The 27,518-nt window shown below is 35.4% G+C and overlaps 1 protein-coding gene across 8 annotated transcripts in view; it reads left to right on the plus strand.

Moving 5' to 3' along the window:
* Positions 1–24,071, plus strand: part of ERBB4 (erb-b2 receptor tyrosine kinase 4) — a 1,101,497-nt gene extending 1,077,426 nt beyond the window's left edge. For 5 of the 8 annotated variants that reach the window (XM_073879088.1, XM_073879096.1, XM_073879093.1 and 2 more), the window contains 3 exons: positions 12,853–12,900; positions 13,680–13,977; positions 16,823–24,071. In XM_073879088.1, coding sequence (XP_073735189.1) covers positions 12,853–12,900; positions 13,680–13,977; positions 16,823–17,268 — 792 coding nt within the window. In that variant the 3' untranslated portion in view covers positions 17,269–24,071. The remainder of the gene's footprint in view (positions 1–12,852; positions 12,901–13,679; positions 13,978–16,822) is intronic. The other 3 variants (XM_073879094.1, XM_073879105.1, XM_073879098.1) reach the window with 1 other exon arrangement.
* The last annotated feature ends 3,447 nt before the right edge of the window (positions 24,072–27,518 follow it).

Here is a 27,518-nt window from a genome sequence, read left to right on the forward strand (position 1 = left end):
GAGCATGGATCTCAATGCAGGGCTCAATCTAAGGACCCTTGAGATCATGACCTGAGCCGAAATCACAAGTTGGATGCTTAACCGACTGAGCCACCCAGGCACCTCATGAATGCCAGATTTCTGATAAAGAATAAACTTAGGAAACATTCTCAGAAAAGTGAGGGTAAAGCAGGGATGGATCAAGATTATGTGGAGCCAGACACATCATTGGAAGTAGGGGTGGAGCCTCTTTAAGAAAAAGAATACAAAAATAAAAATCTTACTTTTTCAAAATTGACCAAATTCCAAAACCATCTGAACCTATGATGGGTTCTTTCCCAGGCCTTGGAAGGGGCTATACAATTGAAGAGCCTGAAGCTCTAAGCTTTATCGCTTTAAAGTAAATTCATTCTGGGCAGAGGTGAGAAAACATGCAAGAGTAATGGCTGCCAGGAACAAATGTATTCTTGGCTTAAATAGCACATTAGTGAAAGCTTCCTTTGGGGCTGCTGGTATTTAGAAACTCAAGATAGATGGTGTTGGCCCCGAAAATTTAATATAAAAACAAAGAACCCTTTATTTATTGTGCTTCTTTCCTCCCTTCTGGAGGAGGATGGTCCAGCATTTTTAAAAATTTTATTTGTGGGCTGATAAACATTTTATGAATGTTTACCTGACCATATGCTTAGGATGAGCTTGTTACTTGTTTTTGCTTTTCTCTTGACCAGAATTTATAAGCAGGAGAATATGAAGTTATTTCAAAGCAAATAATTCACAACCTGGGCTTGTGTCAAGCTCTCTTGGAAGTATCTTCTCCTCCTGCATAATTGACATCCAACATACTTTTGTATGGTAACAGGCTAGATGAAAATCCTAGAAGTTCTGTCAGAGTGCTAATATTATTTTGAATTGCTCTCTCCTGAGCTTTTGGTTACCTACCTTTCAATAATAATTTGAGAGATCAGGATCAAAGTGTCCTCTTCTCACTTACTGTTTTTGGCAAAATCTAAGCTTTTACTAGCTATCTTTTTTAATACTCAAGTAAATTTGGAACAAATAAAAGAGGTGAGTTATTAACATAACTGGTTGCTCATTATATTTCAAGAGGTTGTTATCCTAAAAGATGATGCAGATGAATTAGAAACAGCTTCTAAAACTCTTAGATATATTTATAAGTAATAAAAACAGTAAAGATTCCTAAGAGAGCCTGGGGTGCCTACCATTTAAGATTTACAGCAAGAAAAGCATCCTTCCTCTCCTTTGTGATTATATTTGTAAGATCGAGCATTAATATTTTCTTTTGTCAAAACATAGCTGCACATTGGCTTATTATCTTCCTTTTGAAATGATAAATAATAATTGTGCTGGTGTAATAAAGGACAAAGGGGTCTGGGGAAAAATACTAGGGTCTTTTCATATCTGTCTAGTAGTTTTTGGTCTGTTTGGTAGTTCTTGGGAGAAAGCCCAGGGTATGTACTATGTGCGAGAGTCCAATCTATTTTATTTTTCCCAACTCCCAAGTCATCTATGAAATTATTTCAGGTTATAAATCTAAGCACTTTTCTGTAACTTAGCTACTTTCTTTCTGAGACATATCTTTCTTAAAGATGTTCAGTATGCTTTTAAAATCTATAAAATGCTTAATGTATTAAAGAGGTGACACACAAGAATTCTCTCTCCACCAGAGTCTGAGAATTCAAACATTTCCTGCATTACCAGGTGCCTCCCTTAATGTGCTAGCTTCCCTTAAAAGATCAACAATCACAGAGAAGAAAAAAAATCAACCTAAGCACACGTTCAGCACTGAGGACTTCTCCTTGGCCTGTTGACAATGCCTCAGCATGAATTCTGAGACATATCTTATTAGGAGTCTGTCTGGATGTGTTCAAGTGTTCACTAGAAGCGACTCAAGAAAATCAAGGCCAACACATACTCTGCTGAGATGTTCATTTCTAATGTTTGTGTTTCATTGACTTTCTCTGCCCCATCATCTAAAGAAAACAAAAGTAATGAAGACTTTATTTCAGTTTATCATAATCTCTACTATTAGGTAATTCAGTTAATTTATTTTAGTAGGTTAAAGAATTTATCTTTGGACATAGAATATGCACCTTTCTGTGACTAAGTGGTGGAATAGAGTTCTGTGGGGTCTTACTTGGATTTACTGCTGCACCAAGAAAAACATACCATTATTTTTAATTTTCAAAGGAATATTTTACAATGGCTTTGAATGGTGTATTAACCAATATGCATTCAAGGGAAACCTGTCGATTATCTCCCACTATTTTATTTACATCAATAACACTAATCATTTTTGACAGTTGCTTCCATGAAATAAGTGATTCCAAATTTGCAAAATAGCCTCTTGGCACACAGAGAAATATGTAGCTGCATGATGACTCTTATTCTGCTAAGAAACATGTGCTTATTTGATTTGCAGCATTTACTTTGGTCTTGTGTGAGTGATACTTGGACAAATTCCGCTGTATTTTCTTTAACTGACTAGAAAAAAATATCATGTCACACATGTGTATATTACATTATTTTATTCAAAGATACTTAACATGAACACAAACTTGTAAAACTCATCAAGCAGGCAGGACAGATATTATCGTTCCCATTTTACAGAAGAGGACACTAAACTCTGAAGAAAACTTACCTAGGGCAGCAGCGTGGTAGAATGGCAGTGTTTCCTTTCAAGGGCTCTCCTCCTGCAACTTCTTCCCTTTATGAAACACCCACTCTGTAACTTTGATTTAGAGTGTCATTTACTTGTAACTTTGATTTTCTATACTATTCAACCATAATTATCCTAAAAATGGTTTTTGAAAAATTTAAAGTGGTCCTTCCCTTCCGGTGTCTGTGTTTTGCACCAGTGTAGAAATCCAGGTGGGTGGTATGTACCACTTAAAAACGCATACTGGTCAGGATTTGTGTTTGACCTGATGAGCCAAAACTGCATTTTCCATCTGCCTGATGGCAATTTATCCTTGAGTCTGTCTTTCCTAGTGTTCTTAGTTAATAATTTATATCTTCAGGGATAAAGCTAAAGCCTGAGTTTGCTAGACCTCCAAAGCATTAGGAAATACAAAGATGTCTCAAGAGGTTGTTGTCGTATTAGTGATAGAATCTTGAAGTTTTATAACTACATGGGAAATGTGTGTTACATTTGGAACTACTCACTCTAAGAAGACTTTTTTTTTTTTTTTTTTGCCAGAAGAATTAAGATTTCAAACAATGCCTCCAGAAAGAGTAATCATTGATAAGGAGAGTGAGTGTTCTAGATGAGAGATAATATTCAGATTACTGTATTGGGGTTCAATGTCAATTTAAGACTCACCACCAGCATCTATAGGCTAAGATATATATAATGTATAATATATAATTCCAGGAATGCTAAAAGCATATCCTTTAAAACATACCTTGCTGGCTGGCTAGCTGGGGTCCCTGAGATTCTCATTAATAGAGCCACTCTTTGGGTTTCATATACTGTTCTATCTATCCATCCATCCTTTGATATAATATACCTTTTACTGAAAATTTCACCATGTCCATGTCCCTGTCCTGTGTTAGGCATTGAGGATATGGTGACTATTAGAGTAAGTCCTCTTCTGAATAAGCTTACAGTCTATGAAAGAAGGCATACTAATTAAGTAAATAAACAACTAGAATACAGTGATAAGTCATTCATATGGGGTACATGATAAGTTCTTAATAATTTTCTTGGATCAGTAATTAAACATAGGGTGTGAGTTACTGCGTCAGAATGGTACGTCTTCTTTGCAAGGAGGATATAGATATAGTCGTATTTCCAATAGAACCAGGGCAGGAATCGTGGACTCTGGAGTCTGTTAGTGGGGAGTAAATAAATCTGGGCCAGAAACTAAGAAGGCAAGCTTGGTGAGGAAACATTGAGATCAGACCTCACCTGCTTTACAGTTTTACTATGCTGCCCCTGTCTTAGGCAAACATATTCTAAGGACATCAAATAGATCTTTTTTCTCCCCATTATAAACCATAAACATATATTTTTTCTAATTAGGGCTATTGATTTTGGCTTGCTAGGAATTAGCTGTGTGACCTTGAGGAAATCATCTCTGTTACCATAGCTGAAAATAGAGTGTGTGGTGATTGAACTTTGGAATCCATGTCAGATTTAAGTTAGATTCTCTTATTTCGAGTATATTTTATATTTTGCCTCCTTCATATTTTTTTTTAATTGAAGTGTCAGCCATTTTAGAATTTAAAAGGAAATGATTATGACCATGGTCCTGGCTAATTTAAGTTGACTTTGGCAGCAAAGAGTGTAAATGGGAGACTGAGAAGTATTGACCACTTTTTTTTTTTTTTTTGGAAATTCCAAAGTGGTTCACAAATAGGTACAGGAATTTTTTGTATATTTCCTTCTTCCTTTTTATATGCAGCAAAATCAAATTTGGGGGCTTTTGAAAATGGTACAACTGCTTAGACTATAGTCAACAAGTAACTCTTGGGGAGAGATTTTTCTCTTGGGGTGCTACCTTCAATCTAATATTCATTTTGGCTCAGATAAGTTGTAAATACCATCCTGTTCCTGTGAAATGTAACTGGTGTTTGCTCTGCGCCGATGGGACAGCCATGTGCTGCAGCTCTCATGAACCAGCTGTCCTAATTCCAGGTGGACTGTGAGGAATCTTTTTACTTACAGCAACAGCTGTGCCACCTGGTAGTTTAAAGAGCAGTGGTTGGATGAATCAACCATTGTTACAAATTCACTTTTTATCTGGTAAACACTTTGCATAAACTAGCATAACTGAAGATATCTCCAACCTGGTGCATGCTGAAATGATGTGAACATTGTAAGCCTTATCTGTATTATGTTAAATTGTTTGCTTTTTGTCAACACCTATCATGAAGACGCTGAATAAAATCTACATGCCAAAACTAGATTTATAAAATTTACGATCCTATTTCCCGTCGTACTGCTTTCCATCTCTCAAGATACAACTATGTCCTTCATATTCTTTACATTCTCACACAGAGATTGCTCTAAATACTGTTATTGCTATTTTTAATATATAATAAAATTTCCCAAGCTTGGATTATTGCTAAGGAGGAGGTTGAACTATACCATATTTTACTACTGCCTTATTATTAGCAAGTAGATAAAAATAACTCTAAACAACCACTAGAGAAATATTTCTAAATAGAACTCTTACACATAGTGTTTTAGTGAACAAGATTCATTTAGTTGATAAACAATATCCACAGGTGAAAAATAGTAAAAACAAAACAAAAACAAGCCACAAATGATCTGACAGTCTGTTAAAAAAAAAAAAGGTTCATTTTGAGTGGGTTAAATAGCCTATTATTTTGTTTCAAACTATTAATTTTCTTAGTGTGTGTATGAATGCATAGACACATGCACACACTAAGCTGAAAATTGTGATATTAAATCTTTATTAATAATACAAAAGGAAGCATATTATACCTAGGCCAAGGTATAGCATTTCAAATTCTAGAGTAATGTCATTAGGCAGAATATTCATTCTATGTACAAATAATTTGACAGTTAAAAGTGATTTTTCCCACTGCCTGTTCCATAGTCTGACTTCTCTTTTCAAAGATAAATAAACTGAGGGCCCAATAGATTAAGGAATTTGTTAAAGGTCACAAGGCTTAGTAGCAAAAAGTTCAAGAAAACAACCCTACAGGTAGAAGGACCGCAGGTGACTACTTGTTCCAGATCTATGGAATTGCTGTCTTCAGAATTTCCTGGCCTCAAGTCATCGCTCATGTACTAAGAAGTCTTCATTAAATAATCTTCGTGATGTTGGGATAAAAAACAGTCAAGCAGAGAGGCAATTTTAGGATTCACTTTAAGATTTAGATTTCCCAAGAATTTGGACATAATAAAGACTTAATGATTTCATTTTTACTTTTAAATGAAGATGCTGCAATTGAACCAAATGTTCTTAAGGATAGGTTAAGAAAAATGACCATGCTTTTTCTAACTGAAACGAACTAGTGAGAGGTCTTTAAGAAACCTCCTAGAAGTTCTCCTCTTTAGATTTCTAACAGCATGTGTTAACTAGAAGCTAGGTGATAACTATGAAAAAGGTTTAAATACAACAACTGAAAAGAAATATAAACATACAAAAGAAAACTGCCAGAAACCAAACAACCAACGAACAAAAGACATATAGAATATGCACCAGGATGAGGAGATATAAATTCCGTGTGATTACTAATCTCAGGAAGGGTGACAAAATTCTTATTGATTATCTTGAATGAAATTAAGGAATGTTGGCACCAATGCAAAATCATGCTTCTTTATACCATTTCTTTTTTGACGGTGCTAATAACGCCCTTCGACTTCACATAACACCAACAGACTTAAAGCCAAAAGGTACAAAGTGAGGAATCTTCAGCTTCATTTTATGGACTCATCTAGCCATTAGTATTTTAAAGGGGAATATCCTCTTGTTCTACTGATATTTGGAAAGGGTATAAGAACTGTTGCTTGGCAATAAAATAGTTGTACTTACCCTTAGTCAAGCAGGAAGAGGAATTTATTGACTAAGCCCTGGGGTAGGAACAACAAATCCAGAAGCAAGAGTGCTGTCATGGAAAATCTTTGGATCTCTCTATCTATGGATCGATCCCTCATCTCCTCTATTAGCTCTTAACATTCTACTTATGGTTTCCTTTTCAGCTCAAGTCCTTGTAGTTAGTTAAAATGCAAATAAGCTAGGAGAGGTGATACTCTAAAGCATTACTATTTTTATAGTATTTTATAGCTAAGCATAGTGAGTTAAAGTCCTCCTTGAAATTAATTTTTCACAGAAAAAGAATCATGAGAATTCATTTGAGAGAAGAGTTGAGGCACCATGCAGGGGCAGAGAGAGGGTACAGATAAGAGAGAAAAGAAATGCTAAAGTCAAAATCTCTATGTGGCATGCATGATAAAGAGTAATAGATTCAGATAGCCACTAACGGCTGTGTGTACATGGGAGGAACTTTTTTTTTTAAGATTTTTATTTATTTATTTGAGAGAGAGAGAATGAGAGTGAGAGATCACAAGAAGGGGGAGGGTCGGGGCGCCTGGGTGGCTCAGTTGGTTAAGCCTCTGCGTTTGGCTTAGGTCATGATCCCACGGTCATGGGATCAAGCCCCACGTCTGGCTCCCTGCTCGGCGGGAAGCCTGCTTCTCCCTCTCCCTCTATCTACTGCTCTGCCTAGATTGCGCTCTCTGTCAAATAAATAAATAAAACTTAAGAAAAAAAAAGGGGGGAGGGTCAGAGGGAGAAGCAGACTCCCCGCTGAGTAGGGAGCCCGATGCGGGACTCAATCCCAGGACTCCATCTTGGGACTCCAGGATTATGACCTGAGCCAAAGGCAGACGCTTAACCAACTGAGCCACCCAGGCTCCCCAACGGGAGGAACTTTTAACTTCCTGGTCCTCAGTTTTCTCATCTGTGAAATGCAAGTCATGATTTTTAGTGATGATATATACCTTGAAAGGTTATAAGAATAAATAAAACCTAAGATAGTCTCTGACATATGGTAGGCACATGATACATGTTGGTCTCACTTCCTATTTCTCAGTTTGCCTAAGAGTAGTCATATATTTATCTATGAAACAGAATAGACATTATAATTAATTGGACTTCAAGAACTGAGTTAGGAAAATAGAGTTATTAATGTTTGTAAAAGGCACCCTCTACAATTTGTAAATTCTGAATTGACTCCTATTCGTATTTACTGATACCGTTCATAGCTTCCCTTCATTACAAATTATTTTCAGTAATAGAGTAGATGAGACATGAGAGAGATAAGATGTTCTAAGGTTAATGAAAAAGGAATGAACAAAGGATGAGAGCCCAAGTTAATATTCCTTCAACTGAATCACAGGCTTATTATTAACTATTTGTTGATGTATTTAAAATAGTATTATATAATTTTATATATTTTTATTTATTGTTAATCATTATTAATTTATTTATTTTGTGTGTGATAGAGTAAAAAAGTTTATTTTTCTATTTTTTTAATTGTTTTTCGGTGTGATTCTTTTTTGCTTCTTCTTCTTCTTCACTAAAGAGTCCAAATCATCCTATATTTAAGTTTGCTTTATGTTTGATTCTTAAATTTGGAATGTAGTTTTATATTTCTCATGGTGTTCCCAATCCCTTTTCTTCTTGATTATCAAAGAAACATATGCCTTTTTTACATATCCATATTTTATTGAGGTATAATTGACATAAAATATATATTATTTTCAGGTGTACAATATAGTGATTCAACATTTGTATACATTGCAAAATGATCACCACAATAAGTGTAGTTACCATTTGTCACCTTACAAAGTTAAGACAATGTTATCGACTATGTTCTCCATGCTGTATATTACATCCTCATGACTTTATTTTATAATTGGAAGTCTGTAGTTCTAGACTCAAAAAGCAGCATTCCACATAATCAAACTAAGTAGATGGATGAGTGCATTAATAAATAAACACATGCATAAATAGACAAAAGATGTTTTGTGTAATTTGTATATACATATGTGTGTGCGCGTGTGCATGCAAATGTGTGAGCCAGCTGCCTAGATTCAATACGGTTTCTCCCAGTTCTTGCTGGTTTTTCATACGTGGACACGCTGTTTTCTTCTGGCTGCTTTATGAAAAATGGAGATTCTAAATCTAGGTGTCTCAAACATTGATATGTTGAACTTGGTTGTGAAAAAATATGTAAGTTATAGCCATGCATCAGGAATTGGACATAATGCCAAAAGCATTTTATCTGTCTGCTACCTGACATGTAAAAATGTGAAAAGGCCCATCAGAGTGTTAAGAATACATGCCAGGGAGGATAAAAGGTTGAGAACCCTTAATAGTTACATGTGTTTAGGTAATAAATTAGTGTGGATGGATTAGTAACATCTTACAGAGATACATTGTGTTTTAGTTAAAAGGATTTAGAGTATTTCTTGACCCTAGAAACTTTAATCCTATAGGTAATATTGATAGGAACAATTATCTGAAGATAAAAAACCTCTCTTTCATTAAGTGCATATTTAATTTAGATACAGTTTAGGCATTAAGTATGTATTTTTGTTTCCTAAAAACATAGATTTGTATGATATTAAAAAAATATTAAAAGACAAAACCCATCTGGTTAACAATTTAAAATTTCCCAGGAGCAATATTAAATAATATAATGTTTTAATTAAAACAATAGATATGAGAAATACATTGCATATAATAAGACAGCTTCATATTTTTATCATTCAACTGAAATGCAAACTTCAGAACATGATATATGTAAAGTGCATTTAACACGATATTTGATATATTTGCTGATATTTGCCTTCTCTATAACCTCTGGCATCTGAGTCCAAGTTAATCATACAGTGTCCCATTGAAAGGGCCACGAAATTAAACTTGACTCTCTCCATCACCCTTACAAATCCCCCCACCAGAAACAAATTCCCTATCACCTGCCAGTTTATAACCCACCTCTTTCTATCTCTGCCCTGCTGACCATAAATCCCCTCCCCAGCTAATTGAACAGATGCACCGGGTACTTCCTGAAGATCCACAAAGCTGGGCTTTGATGGACAGCAGAAAAATGGCACAATGAAAACAACAAAAGCCTTTTAACTGAGAGTACTGCTTTGTTCTGCTCAGAACTTTAAGGTCACTCCAGCGTGTTCTGACTGTGGGGATCTTAATTTTTACTCAACCAATTTACTTGCAGCTGTCATTCTTTTCGATATTAAGAGTTCAGCTCTTCAAGTGTGGGAAATTGGGGTGGGGGGAGGGAGCGGGGCGGGGAATGAGAAGAGCTTGTTACAAACTAAAAACAGCAAAAACAAGTAAAATCTGGCTTGGCTCTCAAGTACAAAAAGTTATTTTCAAAGCCTATAAATTATGACATAGTGATTAACATGTAATTTAAATATATTTAAACAACAATTATATCACATTTCCAGCCCGGCTAATTGGCCTCACAGATGTTCCCTTGTAGCTACATTGCCCTTCCAGGGGGAAATGAATGAGGTGCTTTTTATCATGGAAAACAGGAAAAAAAAAAAAAAGCAAACAAAAAAAAAGGAAACAAAAAAATAAAAAGCAGCCAGTAACCCCAAAAACAATGAATTCTAAAGGGATTTGCTTAGCATTTTTTTTTCCATTTTAATGCAGAAAACTAGGAAAAGCATGAAGATACTCCTATTACTGTGATGGTATCTGGCAGTATGTCCAGATCCAGATTTGGCAGGTTGCTGATGGAAAGACTTGTCAAAACAGGGAGAGCACCTGCATTCTAATATGGCATGGCCTCTCTTCAAGAGGTCCAGTTATTTTTAACACAACGTTTTTATAATTGAAGGCAGTCTAGCCCAGATAATGAATATATACAATAAAGTATTTCCTGATGAAGAATGACTTGCGAGTTATTCCTTTGATCACTTCTCCCTCAAGTTTTATAAAATGTAAAATGTGTAGCTATAGCCATCCGTGCCGTTTCCTGAGCTGTGATTCTAGTCAAACATGACCCAGCACAGCAACTGTTGTAAAGTAAGAGGTCAAAGGAACAGCAGTAATTACTAATATTTTGGAATACTTGTCTTCTAATATGTAATCATAGAATTCAAATAAATTCATCGCAGCTTCATCTTACTCTTGCTTTTTCGTCTAATAATCTCAGGTAATACTTGATTGTTCATTGTAAATTGCAAAAGGCCAGTGATCATGTCTCTCCTAGTGTCTCATGGTATCTCCACCATCTCACAGTTCCTGTGCTTTCATTGGAGAGGTTTAATAAATATTTGTTAAATGCTTGCTCAATAATCAGGATTTAATGATAGGGTAAGGCCGAGGTTTATAATATGATCAAGTTCCACCAGGCACTTGTCATAGTTCCCATACCATCCCTCTATTTTACATCTCACTGGACTATACAGCAAATTCCCCTCAGATTTTATGAAAAAAATGTATTTAATTTCATATCTTTCTAAAAAATAACAAAATATACCTATACTGATGGCGATGTGGAGAACAGAGAAGCATTTTTAAATGCCTCTTTCATGAGTAGCTTTGGCATTTTGATTGCTTGACTTTAATAATTTGATTTAGCAGATGTGAATATTTAAATTTTATATAACCTTCACATTTTTATAGTGTGCAGAGCTTACAAAGTTCATTTATATAGGCCTTCTTACTTTGTCTTCACTAAGATAAGGGGTGAGAGGCCCAGGATAAAACTGGGGATCTGAGATGTTTCACAATTGACGACATCATTTGGGGCGCCTGGGTGGCTCAGATGGTTAAGCGTCTGCCTTAGGCTCAGGTCATGGTCCCAGGGTCCTGGGATCGAGTCCCGCGTCGGGCTCCCTGCTCCCTGGGAGCCTGCTTCTCCCTCTGCCTCTCTCTCTCTCTCTCTGTCTCTCATGAATAAATAAATGAAATCTTAAAAAAAAAAAAAGACAACATCATTTGTAACTGGGACTGGAGCTCAGAGATCTAACAAATCATCAAACAATGTGTCTACTGGACAATACTACCTTCTATGTAGCATATTAAATACATCTCTAATTTTCCATGTCATGATCTTCAAGACGTTCTTAGTTATTAGAGAAGGAAAGAGATCAATAGTTTCTATCCCATCATGTAAATGACTCAGTTTTGAGGAGAGTTAAAATGTAAACCTAATGTAGGAGTTCAGAACTTGGCCCCAGGGTTATTAGTCCCAGGAGACTAAGTTAATTATGGGAAATTGTGTTATACAATTGCTATTAATTTACATTAAACAGTTAATCCCCATGGAACCATATTCTCCTTAGAGTTTGTTTTATGAATCTCTAAATTGTAAAAACACTGGCCTGGAATAACTTAGCCAAGTTTCCTACGTGTGTGCAGAGAAGACAAGCTTCATAAAATCAACTGTTTTTATCTGCATTATTCATTATCTCCAGTGTCCAGAAAAGTGCCTGGCACATAGATAGTAGGTTCTCAAGAAATATATTTAAAATACATATATTATTAAGAAATGGTGTTGATATTCATATAACCCCCTCTATTTACTCTAAGAATATTGTCCTTAATATTTTATCATATTTTTATATCCACTTTTATTTAGCTCATAGGATAGAGTATTAAGCTATAAGAATACAGATGCCTTTTTTTTTTTAACTGAAATCTAATTTTAACTGATTCTAAATACATGAAAGTAATATATGCAAAGCATATTTCCAGGAACGGAATTAATTTTCCAAGATTTTCTTCTGTTTCTTAACTTAAAAAAATCATACTGAGGAGAAAATAGTATGTATTTTTTTAAAAGGAAAGGCTAAAAAATTGACCCTTTGCTGAAATAGTGAAAAATAAATGTAACCTGGTAGTAAAAATTATTCAAGGAAAATTGAAATTCACTTCTATCTCCTTCCACATAAGTTTCTTTTTACAAAAGAGAACCAATGCTGTGGTATATGGCCATTTTAGCCATACAACATGTAAGGAAGGAAATGGTTCTTTATTTAAAACTATAATTAATTATTTACCATTTTTATCTTTCTCCCAGGGTTAATGAGAAAAATATTCATTGTCAACTACATATTTAATCCATTTAAAATTTTACTTTACCTATGTAATTTTTCTTTTCAGGGATTGAATTAAAATATTTAATACAATATTTAATATTCTCAAAACACAAGAATAAACTCATTTGTAGTCAGAGTGCATAAAATTTTACCATTTAGCAAACTTCACTGTTGTGCATGTTTTCCCCTTTGGTTCATACAATTCATGTGGCTTTTCTTTTCTTTTTTTTTTTTTTCTTTTCATTCATATTACCTCTTATTATATCCATCATTCCATTTTTCTTTCCTATTAGAGTGAAATTGGACACAGCCCACCTCCTGCCTACACCCCCATGTCAGGAGTAAGTATTTCATGATCAACCTTCATCTTTTAGTATTTTTGGCCTTTGCTTATCATGTTTCTTCTCTCTTGTCTCCCCATAGTTTCCTCATTTTGCTTTTGCCAACAGTGAGTTAAGACTTTGCTGTAGATTGTATAGCTGGCTTTGTGGATGTGTTTTATTTCATTCAGTAGATAATCCAAAACTGAGATGCCATGCATCAATAGTAGCTTTCGATTTTTACCTGAAGGATTACCTGGACTCATAAATTATGCTTCTGGTTGAGGAGGTTATCATTATTTCCATGATTATAGGTTGTGTGCTAAAAAGTCAGAGTCTCGGTAATGATTCCCTAGTTAGGTACTCGGAGACTCAAAGTCATAGTGACCACAGAAGAGAAGGCAGTAAGGAAATATCACCAACCAAATGGCATTACTGTACTTCTGTTCTTAATGTCGACTGCCTACAATTAATAACATTTCCATTTGTCATGAAATTTGAATTGTATATCAAAAATAGGTGACTGTGGGAAAATAACATGAAATATTTTGTATTAGGTCATTATGTTAGGTGGTCAGTAACATTTAAATATGTATTTCCAAACTCTTTTCCCAGGATCACTTAGTAAGAAAAATTGGAATTTTAGGGGGTTGTAACTCAAACTTGTCAGCCATTCAGGGGAAAAACTCAATTAAGAAACTGACTTTTGTCTGCAAGACAAGTTTTCACAACCTTTTGGTTAACTTTTTACAGCTATTCCTAATAATAACTTCCATCTAAATGTGTCTCTCTGTTGACAGAACCAGTTTGTATACCGAGATGGGGGTTTTGCTACAGAGCAAGGAGTGCCTGTTCCCTACAGAGCCACGACCAGCACGATCCCAGAAGCTCCAGTTGCTCAGGGGGCTACAGCCGAGATTTTTGATGACTCCTGTTGTAATGGCACCCTACGCAAGCCAGTGGCACCCCACGTCCAGGAGGAGAGCAGCACCCAGAGGTACAGCGCTGACCCCACCGTGTTTGCCCCGGAACGGAGCCCACGAGGAGAGCTGGATGAAGAAGGTTACATGACCCCTATGCGAGATAAACCTAAACAAGGTACAAACAGAATGTGCAGAAATGACTGTCATTCGGCATTTCATTTCCCTATCAAAATGAGCAATATAGTGTAGAAGGGAAATTGCCAAACCACTGGACTATGTAACATTTGTGACCCAGAAAAGGCCTAGGCTGCTGCTCTGTGTAGCATCATTGTCCAAACCCACACCACTTACACCATCTGGGGGCTTTTTAGAAATCCGAATCTCAGGCACCACCTGAATAGGAATCTGCATTTTAACAAGATCCCTATGTGACTTGTATGCACAGTCAAGCCTGAGAAGCACTGATCTAAACTTATATTTATTGGACTATCTTTATTGAATATTTGAGTGAGGTAGCACATCACAAGATTTTGGAAACATGGCTTCATTGAACTTATTGTGGAGATCATAAAGACTGGTATTTTAATGGCACCAATAAAAGATTTGATAAGTTCTTCAAAATTTTGCATCACTGGGATGATCTTGTTCATTACAGGAGATTATGATTCCTTATATGACACATTTCAAAAATTAAAGTTCTGACGCTGCATTTACTTAAAGGTGTACCATCATGTCTTGAAAATATTCAGTTTGTGGTTCTACAAAGCTCAGCGATGACTTTACGAAGTTAGTAGTAGAAATGTTAGACATCCAAATCAAATGACATTTCAATTTTGAAAAAGCCACTTTCCTTCCACGTTAACAGCATCACAGAAAGGAGAAGATGGATGATTGTTATTAAAAACTGATGATTGTGTCTCAGAGTCTTCAGGGTCAAGTAAACTTTATTTTAAGACTCGTATGAAGGCCCATTATGTTCTTGACTATATGGTTATATTTAATTTTATAAAATGCAGTTAAGGGATCCCTAAGTACATATTGTAAATAACCTATTAAGGTGTATCTATCTAGAAGTATAGGAAGGTATTACTGTACTGAAGAATTAGATGCATTGGAAGAATTGGAGAGTAGCCCAGTAGTGACACAAATGTAGATTTTGAGAAGATTTGGCAGATCCCCCCTGAAAGTGCAATACTCTCTGGAAAGAGTCTCAGCTCAACCATAGAGTTGTTTCTTCATTTACAACTGCAAGGCTGCAAGTTTGCATCAGGAAATTGATAAGTAGCTTGCATTGAGAAAAGGTAACATGAATCTTCTAAGAGAAAACACAAGCCAGCCTATATAGACTCACTGTAGAGCATACCTTGATTTTGTCCCTGAATGTGAGTTTCTACAGAAGATTATTGTACTCCAGCCTACTTCTCAGAGAGTAGAGAATTTTAGTATAGACATTCCTACACTTTCAATTAAGAAGTTTCAGGAACCTGGTAAGGAAAATCAAATTCTGCCTCCCTTAAAAGCTTTTTTTTTTTTTCATACGTTTTTCTTAAAATGACTGTCACTTTGAAAACCATTCAAATTCCAACATGTTATGAAGTGAAAAGTTCTCCCTACTCCTTTAGGGACAATAATGAAAATAGTACAGTAGAACAAAAAGACGGCTCAGTAGGAGTTTTAGATCTGAGTTCTAGTTCAATACTAGTTGTATCCCTCATACATCATTTAATCTCGGTTTTCTGTGTATAAAGCTGAAAAAAATACAGCTTCACTTCCTTTCTCACAGGATTGTTGTGAGGATGATGTAAGCTCCTGTCATTCCTATATATGATGATGGGATAGTCATTACTATCCTTTAAATTGCACATGATGCTAAATACTTAAGTATATCAAGCAGGCCTATATCCAGGGACAAATCACCCTGATTTGATGAGATTATTTTTCTCTACTTGTCAGGCTAAGTATAGAGGATAGAAAGTTTGTTTCAGAATGGTGGCATCTCAACAAACAATTGTACCCTTTCCCTGCCCCAACACCAAAATAGGAATAGCTAAAGTGTCATATCTGTGTATACATTAAAAGAGGTCTAGTGTATGTGTGAATATAGGTCTGTATGTAGTCTATAGACATATAGACATAGAGGTGGAATTGAATTTAAGAAGAGCAGCATTGATTAACACCTCTTAAAAAAATTCCCCAGTCAATATTCTATAGTAATTTATTAGATCAAATCATGCAAAATAGCCACTATTATGACTGGTTTCAACCTACAAAAGAGTTATTTCATAAGATCAAACTAGTTTGCTATTTCGTGATTATGGTTAGCCAGTGGAAGTAAATGTTCTAATTACACTTTATTCTTAGGCATATATATTGTCACACAAGTCAATTTAGCGACATGTTAGATGTCTAGCAGATTTTATTAGTTGAGTCTTCTCTTTAGATGTTTTCTTTCCAATGTGTAAAGCTTTCTGGAAAACATTCTACAATCAAATCCATTTTACCCTATATGGACATCACAGCAAAACACACAGACTAAAAAATGCCATTCCTTCACTTCATCCATTCATCTTGCATGGAGTTAAGCTATAGACATTTTGATTTTCCAGTACCCTTTTAGAAATTCTAATTTCTCCATATTTAAAAGCTATTTAATCCCATATTTTCAACCCCGTTGTCGTACTTTCCAACAACAAAAAATACTGACTTTTAGAAAACAGAAGCCTTTAAACAAGTGGCCTCCTATGCAGGAGAAACAAATGGAATTAGAAGGAAAAAGGAACAATCTAGGGGACAGGAACTCTGCTTCCAGCCTGTGTTTGCCTTGTTTAGTCATTAAGAGTTTTGGCCCACCTACTCTTTTTTCATATGACAAAAGTAATCAACAAAATAGTTTTTGTGAAAATTCACGAAAACAAATCCATGGTTTTATTGTTCTGGAAAAAGAACCATCCTGTATAACCTTCGTCTGATTAACATTTTCTGGAAAGTAAATATTAACTGATACTTTTGTATTCCATCAGAATACCTGAACCCAGTGGAGGAAAACCCTTTTGTTTCTCGGAGGAAAAATGGAGACCTTCAAGCTTTGGATAATCCCGAATATCACAACGCTTCCAATGGTCCACCCAAGGCAGAGGATGAGTATGTGAATGAGCCACTGTACCTCAACACCTTTGCCAACGCACTGGGGAATGCCGAGTACCTGAAGAACAATGTACTGTCTGTGCCAGAGAAGGCCAAGAAAGCATTCGACAACCCTGACTACTGGAACCACAGCCTGCCACCTCGGAGCACCCTTCAGCACCCAGACTACCTGCAGGAGTACAGCACAAAATATTTTTATAAACAAAATGGACGGATCCGGCCTATTGTGGCAGAGAATCCGGAATACCTCTCTGAGTTCTCGCTGAAGCCAGGCACTGTGCTGCCTCCTCCACCCTACAGACACCGAAATACTGTGGTGTAAGCTCAGCAGTGGCTTTAAGATAGAGACACGCCCGCTCCAATTTCCCGGCCGCCTCTCTTTCTCTTATGATCTTCCTTCTATTCCCAAGGCCAGTAGTTTTGACACTTTCCAGTGGAAGCTATAGAGATGCAATGATAGTCATATGCTTATCTAACTTGAACATGAGGAGGAAGAACTGAAAGAGAAAGACAGGAGGAACCACACTGTTTCTTCATTTCTCTGCATGGGTTGGTCAGGAGATTGGAACAGCTAGAAAAGGACCAGCAAATACAAGGCAATACTGCCTGCTGTCAAGCTAGTTCTCAATGTTTTCTCTTTTTTTCTTTCTTTCTTTCTATTTTTTTTTTTTTTTTTTTACTGCAGATGCCTGAAAGACCCATGCTATCTGTTCCTATCTGTAGGAACTGATGTGTACATTCTCAGTACCTTGGAAATCATAATAAAGTTTCCATTAGAACAAAAGGATAACCTTTTCTGTAACATATGATAGTAACTGAGATTGAAAATACAGTTTCTTTTTCCAACAGTTTCTATCCTAACAAACAACGGCAGCCAACTCAGCTTTCATAATTTCTTAATCTTTCACAAAGTTATAATTAGTAATTATGTTTGGAGGGATTTTTTTTTGGTCTTTTCATTTTGTTTCATTTTGCTTTGCTCTTTCCCTTTATATTACTTTTATCCCCACATATTCTGACTTTAGTTTCTGATTGCAAATATTTTTACATCAGAGTTTCTTACATGTTGCTATAAATTGACAGAATTGTAAAAAAATATTTTAATATGGTGAAATGACCATTATTTTAAATATAGAGCCTTTAAAATTAGGCGGGGAGGCCAAGATATTAGTCAAGTGTAACATCAAATCTAACTGTCATGTTTTTCACTATTGACTATGTACCCCACGTCCTTTACATTCTTCAACATTTTCTTCTCCATAAATGACAGTATTTGATAGGCAGTTGGTAACGTAAAGAGTAAAAGGGAAACTAAGAGACAATTCTGTGTGGTTCATGAAAACTACTGACACTTTCAGGGGTGGTCCAATGGGGAAGCCATTGAACTGGAAGAGACACTGGATTGGGTATGTCTACCTGGCAGACACTCAGAAATGTAGTTTGCACTTAAGCTCTAATTTTATTTGTTCCCTTTCTGAACTCCATTTTGGATTTTGAATGAAGCAATATGGAAGCAACCAGCAAAATAACTAATTTAAGTACATTTTTTAAAAGAGCTAAGATAAGGAAAGACTGTGGAAATGCCAAACCAAGCAAATTAGGACTTTGGAACAGTATCCAGAGATTATGGTGAGAGGGCCAGCACATTATCTACAAGTGATATCACATTTGCTCTGCAAGGAAAGTTATCCAGTTTATATACTCCACGTGAAGGAATGCAAGTAAGGATTGGCTTGATTCCATGGAATTTCTAGGATGAGACTCTATTTATACTAAGTAGAAGGTAACTCTTTGCACATAAATTGGTATAATAAAAAAATACACAAATGTTCGCAGTTTATAGGTAGGTTCTTGGGTCAAAAGTTGTAAATAAACGTGAAAAATTTCTCATGTAATTATTTTAATATCCAACATACTAATCTTTTGATACTTTGTATAATAACACTTTCTTCAAACACATCATCCTAGTTCTAGAAACATCTTTTTATGTATCATTTTAAAAGAACACCTACTAAGATGAGCAATGGGAACAAATGGTAGGAATGAGTCTCCTGGAGCAAGAAAATCAGGTAGTTTCTCTTTTCTAGGAAAATCTTCTTGGACAGTCATTTGAGTTAAATTTTTTTTTCAAATGCTAAAATTTTGGCATCAAATTCAAGTCTATTGCCAAAAAGAAAGCAATGAAAATAAAAATCTCTGTTGGTAAAGCAGAGGGTTTACAAAGAGAAAAAAAATGCAAAGAGATCTAGGTTTCTGCCTATTTTGAAAAAGTAAATCAATCCATCCATTCAATTCCCTTGTTTTTTCAAGTCTACTAAGAGCACTGTGTAAGTGGAGAACATCAACATAAATGCAATATTACCCCTAACTTAATGATTTTAAGTCAATTTATTTGGAATGACATTTGAATTTTCCTGTTAAGTTCAAGGAATAAGATTTTATGGACTATTTTGTGAGCAGTCATCATAAAATCTGTTGTTTGTTAAAAGATCTCCTGTGAATTCATTTGGAACATGAATTAAACAACCTACAAATTACTGAAGCTGACAAATAGGATAGTTTCAGTGTTATCATCCAAACATGAACTGGTAGAAGGATATTGCCTCACTGGCTAATTAGCCTATCTAGGTTCTAATTTGACCATTAAGTCAACAGCAGGTGTTGGTCTTTGGCCAAGAACCTTGGAGGTATCAGGACTGGTTTCTTACTAAGTTATGAGAAATGAGGTAAGCTAAAAGTGTGAAGTAGAACAAGGGAGAGGTTTGTAAGATCCCTTCTAGTGAGGTTCAATCATGAACTTTTCTGGGTTGAAGACACAGAATGACTTAGGGGCTACAGCCCACAGCTTCAAACTCTCCCACCCATTCAGAGGAGTCTCCAGAGAAAGGGGACCTCACATAAGTTCTTGTGAGAATTTGGATATAAGCCTCCCTTTCTAGATAAATCTATATCAACTTACCACTTACAGCACCCTTGTTGGATAGTAGAACTTGATTTTTTTTCCTTCTGATTTACAATATTCATATGGTTTCTTCTGGGATATGGAAAACAGAATCACTTATTTTGAGAAGGGAAGAAAAATAATTTTTTTACTGTTAAGGTAATAGAATGTATTCAATGAATGTAGTTTCCTTCATTCTAAGAACACAAAACCCTTACACGTCAGGTAATCTACCACTAACAACTAGTTAGTTGCAAGTATAATCCAAAAGAACCTAAAATGCTTCACAAAAACCATTTTATTGTTCCTTTTGAATGATTTCTATAGTACATTTTTTATTTCAATTGTTTTAGGATTTCTCTCTTATTTTTGTCCCCATGGAAAAATATATTTCAAGTGTACGAAAGGAAGAAAAAAACATTTTATCCGTTCCAAAAAATAACTTATTCAACCCAGTAGAGTGAAATTTTAAAATGCCAATCGAAGGCTGCAAAGTGCATCAGTATCAAGTCCCAGAGGCTAGTTGTATCACTGCAAACATGCAGAACCAATTAAGTAAATTTGAGGAAAATTAGTAGTAAAGTTACACAGACTATATTTTTTAAGTCGCCAAATTTTGTGTCCTATCTTGGGGAATCCCATCTACAGATAAAGAAAAACTGTATAACTAAATGGTTCTTTAAAGAACTGTTCTTTAGTTCTTAGATGAGAAAAGGTGTTCTCTAAATCAGAGTAGACCCAGAACCACAAAGCATCCAGCACCATAAAGAGGTGTTGGACTACTGAGTAAGATTTGGTTTTCCAAATTTTAGTGGTACAGGTTAGGGTGAGAGTTCTTTCTCAAGTAATATTCTTGAAATAGAATTAAAAACAGTGCAAACTCAAATTTTTCTTTTTTTTTTTTAAGATTTTATTTATTTATTTGACACACAGAGAGAAGGAGAGAGCAAGCCCAAGCACGGGGAGTGGTAGGCAGGGGAGAAGCAGGCTCCCTGCTGAGCAAGGAGCCCGATGTGGGGCTTGATCCCAGGACCTTGGGATCATGACCTGAGCTGAAGGCAGACGCTTAACTGACTGAGCCACCCAGGGGCCCCTCAAACTCAAATTTTATTAAAATATACAAACTAAAAATATGAGATTCTCTTTTAGTAGATCAGGAAGAATGACTGATTATTTGTATATTGAGAAACAGAAGAGATAGTGCTCTAAGTGTTATAATGTATGTGTTAATACCTTCTAAAAGTAGGACGTGACATGAAGATTGTGCATATTCCCGATGCCAAGGACAAACCAGTAGAAGGTCTGTGAGGTTCTGCTGCTAGATGAAGTTCAAGGGGCTATCAACATGCTTTTTGAAGTGTCAAAGTGAAAAGAAAAATAAAATTGTTTCAGCCCAACAGGGAAGGATGTAAATACATGTTTTCTAGAGCTAACTAAACTTTATTTCAAAACTTGAATTATTCATCCATCTATAAATGTTGATTATTTAACTAGTATGTAGTTCATAAGGTAATAGAAAAGGTGATCATGAGAGCATGTAAATAGCTGGGCAAAACCATGATAATGCTGTAAGATGTAGATTTAGTTAGGTTATCAGATATTAAATGATTTTAATATTATTAAATAAATCAAACTAGAAAATTAACCACAAACTATTATGTAACTAAAATAAAATGCAGGATATGAAAATGTAGGATGGATTTTGCATAGTAAAAAATAAGTTTGCCATTTAAAATTGTCATTTGTTAGGTTTAGCTGAAAGTAGGCATATAAAGAGTTGGTTCCACTTGTGAAAACTTGCTTTAAAGCACTGCAATTAAATTTTTTCTCATTCTCTTATTCTTTTACCATTTTTAATTGCATTGAGTGTAAAGAGGAATATTTTTTTAAATTTGTTTTGCAAACACCACCTTGCAGAGTTTAATAGGCAAATATGTTACGTGACTTTAAGTAAGAGGTCTTCAAAATGAAGTAAAGGAAATGTAAATGTTCTATTACCTTATGCAGAGACAAAGGTTGAGTGGTGCCATTTAGTAAACAAACAAAATACATTTAATTTTTGAAATGTCCCTTTTTTTCCATGTTACCTTCCCATTTCCAAAAACAAAAACAATTAGTTAACAGTATTCTGATAAATAATGCTAAACCAAGCATTTCAAACTGCTGTTATTTCCATTATTTTGGACTCTGGTTTTTACACCAATGATTTTTAATATTGCAAATGAGAAGTCCAGGTGTATAAACTTCTAGTCATTAGAAAACCAGATAAACTAACTTCTGTATATGCCAAAGGCAAGAAAATTCTGCTGTGCCTCTCTTTGTGTATATGGACTTTGAAGGGCAGCCTTGTACCCATGTAAACACATGAAGGCAGACTCATGTCTCCTGATTGCCATTTGCTTAAGAATCAATGACATTATACAGATGTAGATTGTGATTTTAAAATAACAGTTATCAGTGGAGACCTTGATTTTACTAATATTATAATGGGGCCAGCTTTTATACTTCTGGGTAGAAGGAATACAATTTTTCTAATCCCAGAGATGCCTTTGCAAGAGTAATTCTCTCCATACTTACAAGCATGAAGCTGTCATGGGCACCACATTGGGTCAGGAATCTTTGTGCTGGTATGGACAAATGGCTTTTAACACCATGGGCTGCCTTGTTCTTTTCATTAAAAGGCAAGTTTCTATATAACAGTAGAAATTTCAGACACTCTGTTCAAGTCCCCTGCTTTTGTAGAGGTACAAAAATGTAGACTGTGTCACTTTGCAGACTCCTGCCTCACCTCTTTCCCACCAGGTGATATTATGGGCAGAAGAATACACTTCTTTTTCAGTTATGAGCTGAAAACACTCTAAGCCCCAACTTCCTGGGGGTAGTCTCATGCTTCCCTTGGAAATGACCCCTTGACAGTCAGCTTTGCGAGTGATTATCTTGTTAGGAGTCACAGAAAAATTAATTTCTCTCTAGACCTTAGAAAAAAATACCACCCTTGCTTCTTTCCCCATTGGCACAACCACCTCTGACCTCTTCACTTGTCTACCACCCTCTTCAAAGTGGCCCTCTTCAGGATGTACCTCTCTGAAGCCTTCGTAGATCTCTGAGGTCCCACACATTGCTTTGTGAAACACTGACTTAGCCTCTGCCCTCAGATGCCTGACTTTTCTATAAATGATTCTAGCAATGTGGACATTGTTTAAAATACTTCTCAAATAAATTACTGCGTAGAGTATACCTTATGATATTAAAATTATGTTTTTCCATAAAGATCAATTCTCTTACGATATCCTTCTCTGCAGGAATTTGAGTCGAGTCAGCCCTGTGATGAATCTTGAAACTCACGTATGTGCGCATACCCTTGGTAGGTCTTAGATTTAATCTTTTCATTAAAAACTTACATATAATCAGAAGTTAGTTTGTCAGCAAATTAACTTATTTACTTTACATATTTATTTTATTCCCAGTTGCAAATATTTTACAGCCACTGTAATTTTTTCTTCACAAATGAGGAGTCTTATTATCATAAAAGTAAAGGCTATTCAGCTTTGAGAACCACCTGTAATTCTTTATTGGACCATTCATCTATCTGACAAATACATAATGAGGGCAGTTTCACTGCAACAAAAATCCATGTTATCTAATAAGTTGCCACTTTTTTCTCTATTTTGATTTTTTAAGGACATTTTTATTTCAATGCTCTAACAAATTTTATCCATATCATGAAAAGTGGTTATATTTGTACAAATATACAAATATAAGAAAACAAAGTTTCATACCTGTAGGCAATAGTCTAACTTGTCCAAATCACTTTGCCTTTACTGCTATTTTTATCCCTAATGTATAGATGTTTCCCCTCAGCCCACAGCTCTTTGGAAAGAAATCAAATCATACTTCCTATATATTGACATAACCTGGTTCTCGAGTATCATTTCCAGATTCTTCAGTTAATGGGGGTTGTACCTTTTCCCTAATGTGAGAGTCATTTTCCTGTATATTTCTGGATCTCTCAGGGGCTGGGAGGTGGGGGGGGGGGTTAGTGAGGGGACTACACCATAGCACTCCAAGAACCCTTTTGGGATTACTCCAGTAATCAAGTATGGAAGTTATTTTCTAAATGTAGATATGTAAGCTGTTCTTTTAAAGTAAAGTACTTTGAAAAATGTAGCATAAATTGGTACTGCTGTTAAATGGGTCGATTATAAAACTGAGCAGCTGTGTGAGGGCAGCTAACTTTGAATGCACACCTCACTGGCTGGTGTGTCTACATCTCCTGTTGTGAGCACCAGGGACTTGCATTGCTGCATGTCAAAACTGCATCTTTACATGGTATGACTAGTTGTTCATCTCTTTCTAAGGCAACATTATAGTGAGATCAAATGAAAATGAGAACAGTCTGCAAGACAATTCAGAGCACAAAAAACAAAGTCATGTTAATCTTCCCTCACTCATCTCATACATGCATCCAAGTAGTTGACTAAGATCAGTTCAGGTGATAAAGGGAGACATTTTACCAAAAAGGCAGAGGCTTAAGGTATTATATACATTTGTATTCATTTCCTTATGTTCTTAACTTGTAAACAGAAAACAAGCCCTCTCTCTTGTGAAGTATCTTCAAAGGACAGGGGTGCAAAAATACCTAGCTGGTAAGCCATCAATATTTCATTTAAATCCCAGTGTTCAAAGTTAGCTGCCTTTTTGAAATAAACAAACAAAAAATACTACTGTATGTTTGAAAATGTGAATAGTATTTTTATAGCTTGTTAAAGACATGGCTAGTTGCATTTGTAAATAAGGGTAATGTTGCTTTGATTTTCTTTTGTGGACATCTTTATTTGGGACATAATGTCTTTAGGATTGATTTGTATATAAGTAATTGGCTTGTGATTGTTTCCTTTTGGTTGGAAGTTATCATTTTGACATTACTTGTGATTCTGTGTTCCGCACTATTGTGACGTGTTCAACCTCTGCACTCGCTTACACAATAGGATATGCCAATTGTGTGTGGTATAATGTTATTTTGATTTTTTTTCTATTTTATCTATGAAGGATTATGCACTTAACACATACTAACTTTTTTTAATGTTAGGTATATTTTTAGTATAATTTCCCTTATTCTTTCTTCTCTGCCAACACTTCACCCCATTCTTCTTTCCTTCCCCCAATTTCTGTTGTTATTTGAGAATGAGGGACAAACAGTATTTTAAATTTCTGTAATTAGGCTCTTCAGTTAGTTCTCAAGGATCCTCTCTTGGCTCTTGGGAAAGAATTGTACCTGTATAAGGCAATTATAGAATGCGACCTGCTTTGCCTCATTCCGTACTGATCATCCCAGCTGAACAATTTGAAAACTGTTCTGCCTTTTTGTTACATGAATCTGTCAGAAATATATTTTTAATTTAATATAAATGAAATTCAATAAAATATGAAACAAATGTTCTCTTCTGTGTCAGATATTTGTTATAAGAAAAACCAATTAGGACAGAGGAAGATTTGTTCTAGATTTAATAATTTGAAGATGTGAATATGGGCTTATTTTTGTCCTCATTTATGAATGTCATTAATTATTCCTTGGAGTTCTTTGGTTGTTTGGAATGTGATACGTTCCATATGTTTTTGCCATCCAGTGCGTATGCCTATTGATGTGTACAGACTTACTCCTCCGTGCAGACTATGCTTCATTAACTGGTTGGTTTGTTTCTTTAAGAATAAAAAAAAATATGGAATATTTGATAGGTTGTATCCAAATAACAGTAATATTTTCTTACAGTTTTTCTTTTCTTTCTGCCCTCTTGGCAATTTACACAAATGGTTCTGGCAAATCTTGAGTTAGAAAGAATATCAAATGTTAGTACCATGCTTAAAGAGCTGGAGAGGGAACGGGTCCATAAATAGTCAATGAACTGAGAGCTGATTTGAGATGAGCCCATGGAAATGCATGAGAGTTATTTTAGAGACACTGATGATGTGAAAAAGTTCCTCTCTCAAGTCTCTTATTCCAACTTTACTATTTCAAACATTGTTTCTTACTCCTTCATACCTCCAAAGTGTAAGAATTTTAAAACTCCAATAACTTCTCATTCAAGATTCTATTGCTCTTTCAAACTACTATGGTTATTTGATTATATATGATCTCAAATGAGTCAGTGGACAGAAAATATATTTTTCAACATAATAATTGGAGTAAGTTCTCTTAAATCTGTTCAGATATGGGTCTTTAAATATCTTGTTGATTGCACCTCCTACTATTTGCATGGACACACACACACATATTCTCTTCCTTAGATGTTTAGACCCATTTATCTGGGATCACTGTCATTTTGTTGTGCTCAGGGTGAGATATGTCAAGGCACCCTGCATTTTAAGCCACTGATAGACTAAAAAAGAGGGAGAACCAACTTATGTTTCTAATGCTTTATGGTACAGTTGACATTTCTAGTGGCACCACATTAGTTCAAAGCCCAAGTTACATAGCACTTTACCACGTATATACTTATTCCGCATATGTTGATTCGTTTGGCTCATGACACCCTTTTGAGATAAGTGTTATTGGAATACTTCTGGTCATCGGATAAGGAAAATAAGACTAAAATAACAAATTTAGAGTCATGTGAGCATTACTACTAAGTGGTTGTAGTCACCCTCAAAGCTGCATCTTCTGACTTAAATATCTTTCTTTCTTCTACTTAATTACTTCTCTTTCTTCCTCTGCAAAGGGGAACCTCATTCTGATCACAGTATACTTCATGCTGATACATTGACTCAATTTAAGATCACCAGTGGCTTTCATCAGTCCCCTGATAACTGATCTGATAAAACTGAAACTTCTCTCTGCTTTCTCAAACTACACAAGAGCAACTCATCTATGATGGAGAGTCAGGTTCCTTTCATTCAAGAAAGATAAAGGCACCATAACCATGACTAAGCAGATTTTTTAAAAATGACCGTGGAGAGAAACTATTGATTGTGTACCTTTCTCATGGTTTTATAAATCTGCCTAGTAAAATCACTACTTGTTCCCTACATATATCAGAGAATATAGCATATAACTACTCTTATCTTTAGCAATTTTATTACATAATGTTAATATAAGTGAAATCTCACATGAAAAACCTAATTTATAAATAACTTGGTAAATTTCCTAGGATTTACTACCTACTAAACAGCCACTGGAAACTTTTTCTGAAAAACAGCATAGAATCTGATCCTGATCCAATGACAAAACTTCAGTTAAAACAATGATGGCAAGAGGAAAAAAATTATGGAAAAGCTGTGAGGTATATAAGGGAGGAGAAGGCTAGAATCCAAAATTAATGTCACAATTCAGATTTGATTTCGCAATTGTTTAATTGTATAAGCCCTGTGGAAATATACTTATCTCTGTATACAGATCTTCCTTGACTTATGATAGAGTTATGTCCCGATAAACCCCTTGTAAGTTGAAAATATTGTAAACCAAAAATGCATTTAATACACCTAACCTACCAGACATTATAGTTTAGCCTAGCCTATCTTAAATATGCTCAGATCACTTATATTAGCTTACAGTTGGGCAAAATCACCTAATACGAAGCCTGTTTTATAATAAAGTGTTGAGAGGCGTCTGGGTGGCTCAGTCAGTTAAGTATCAG

Source organism: Callorhinus ursinus, unplaced genomic scaffold, assembly GCF_003265705.2.
Source record: "Callorhinus ursinus isolate GAN/ISIS: 27379988/994484 unplaced genomic scaffold, GSC_fseal_2.0 scaffold2, whole genome shotgun sequence".
In the NCBI taxonomy this organism is placed as follows: domain Eukaryota; kingdom Metazoa; phylum Chordata; class Mammalia; order Carnivora; family Otariidae; genus Callorhinus; species Callorhinus ursinus.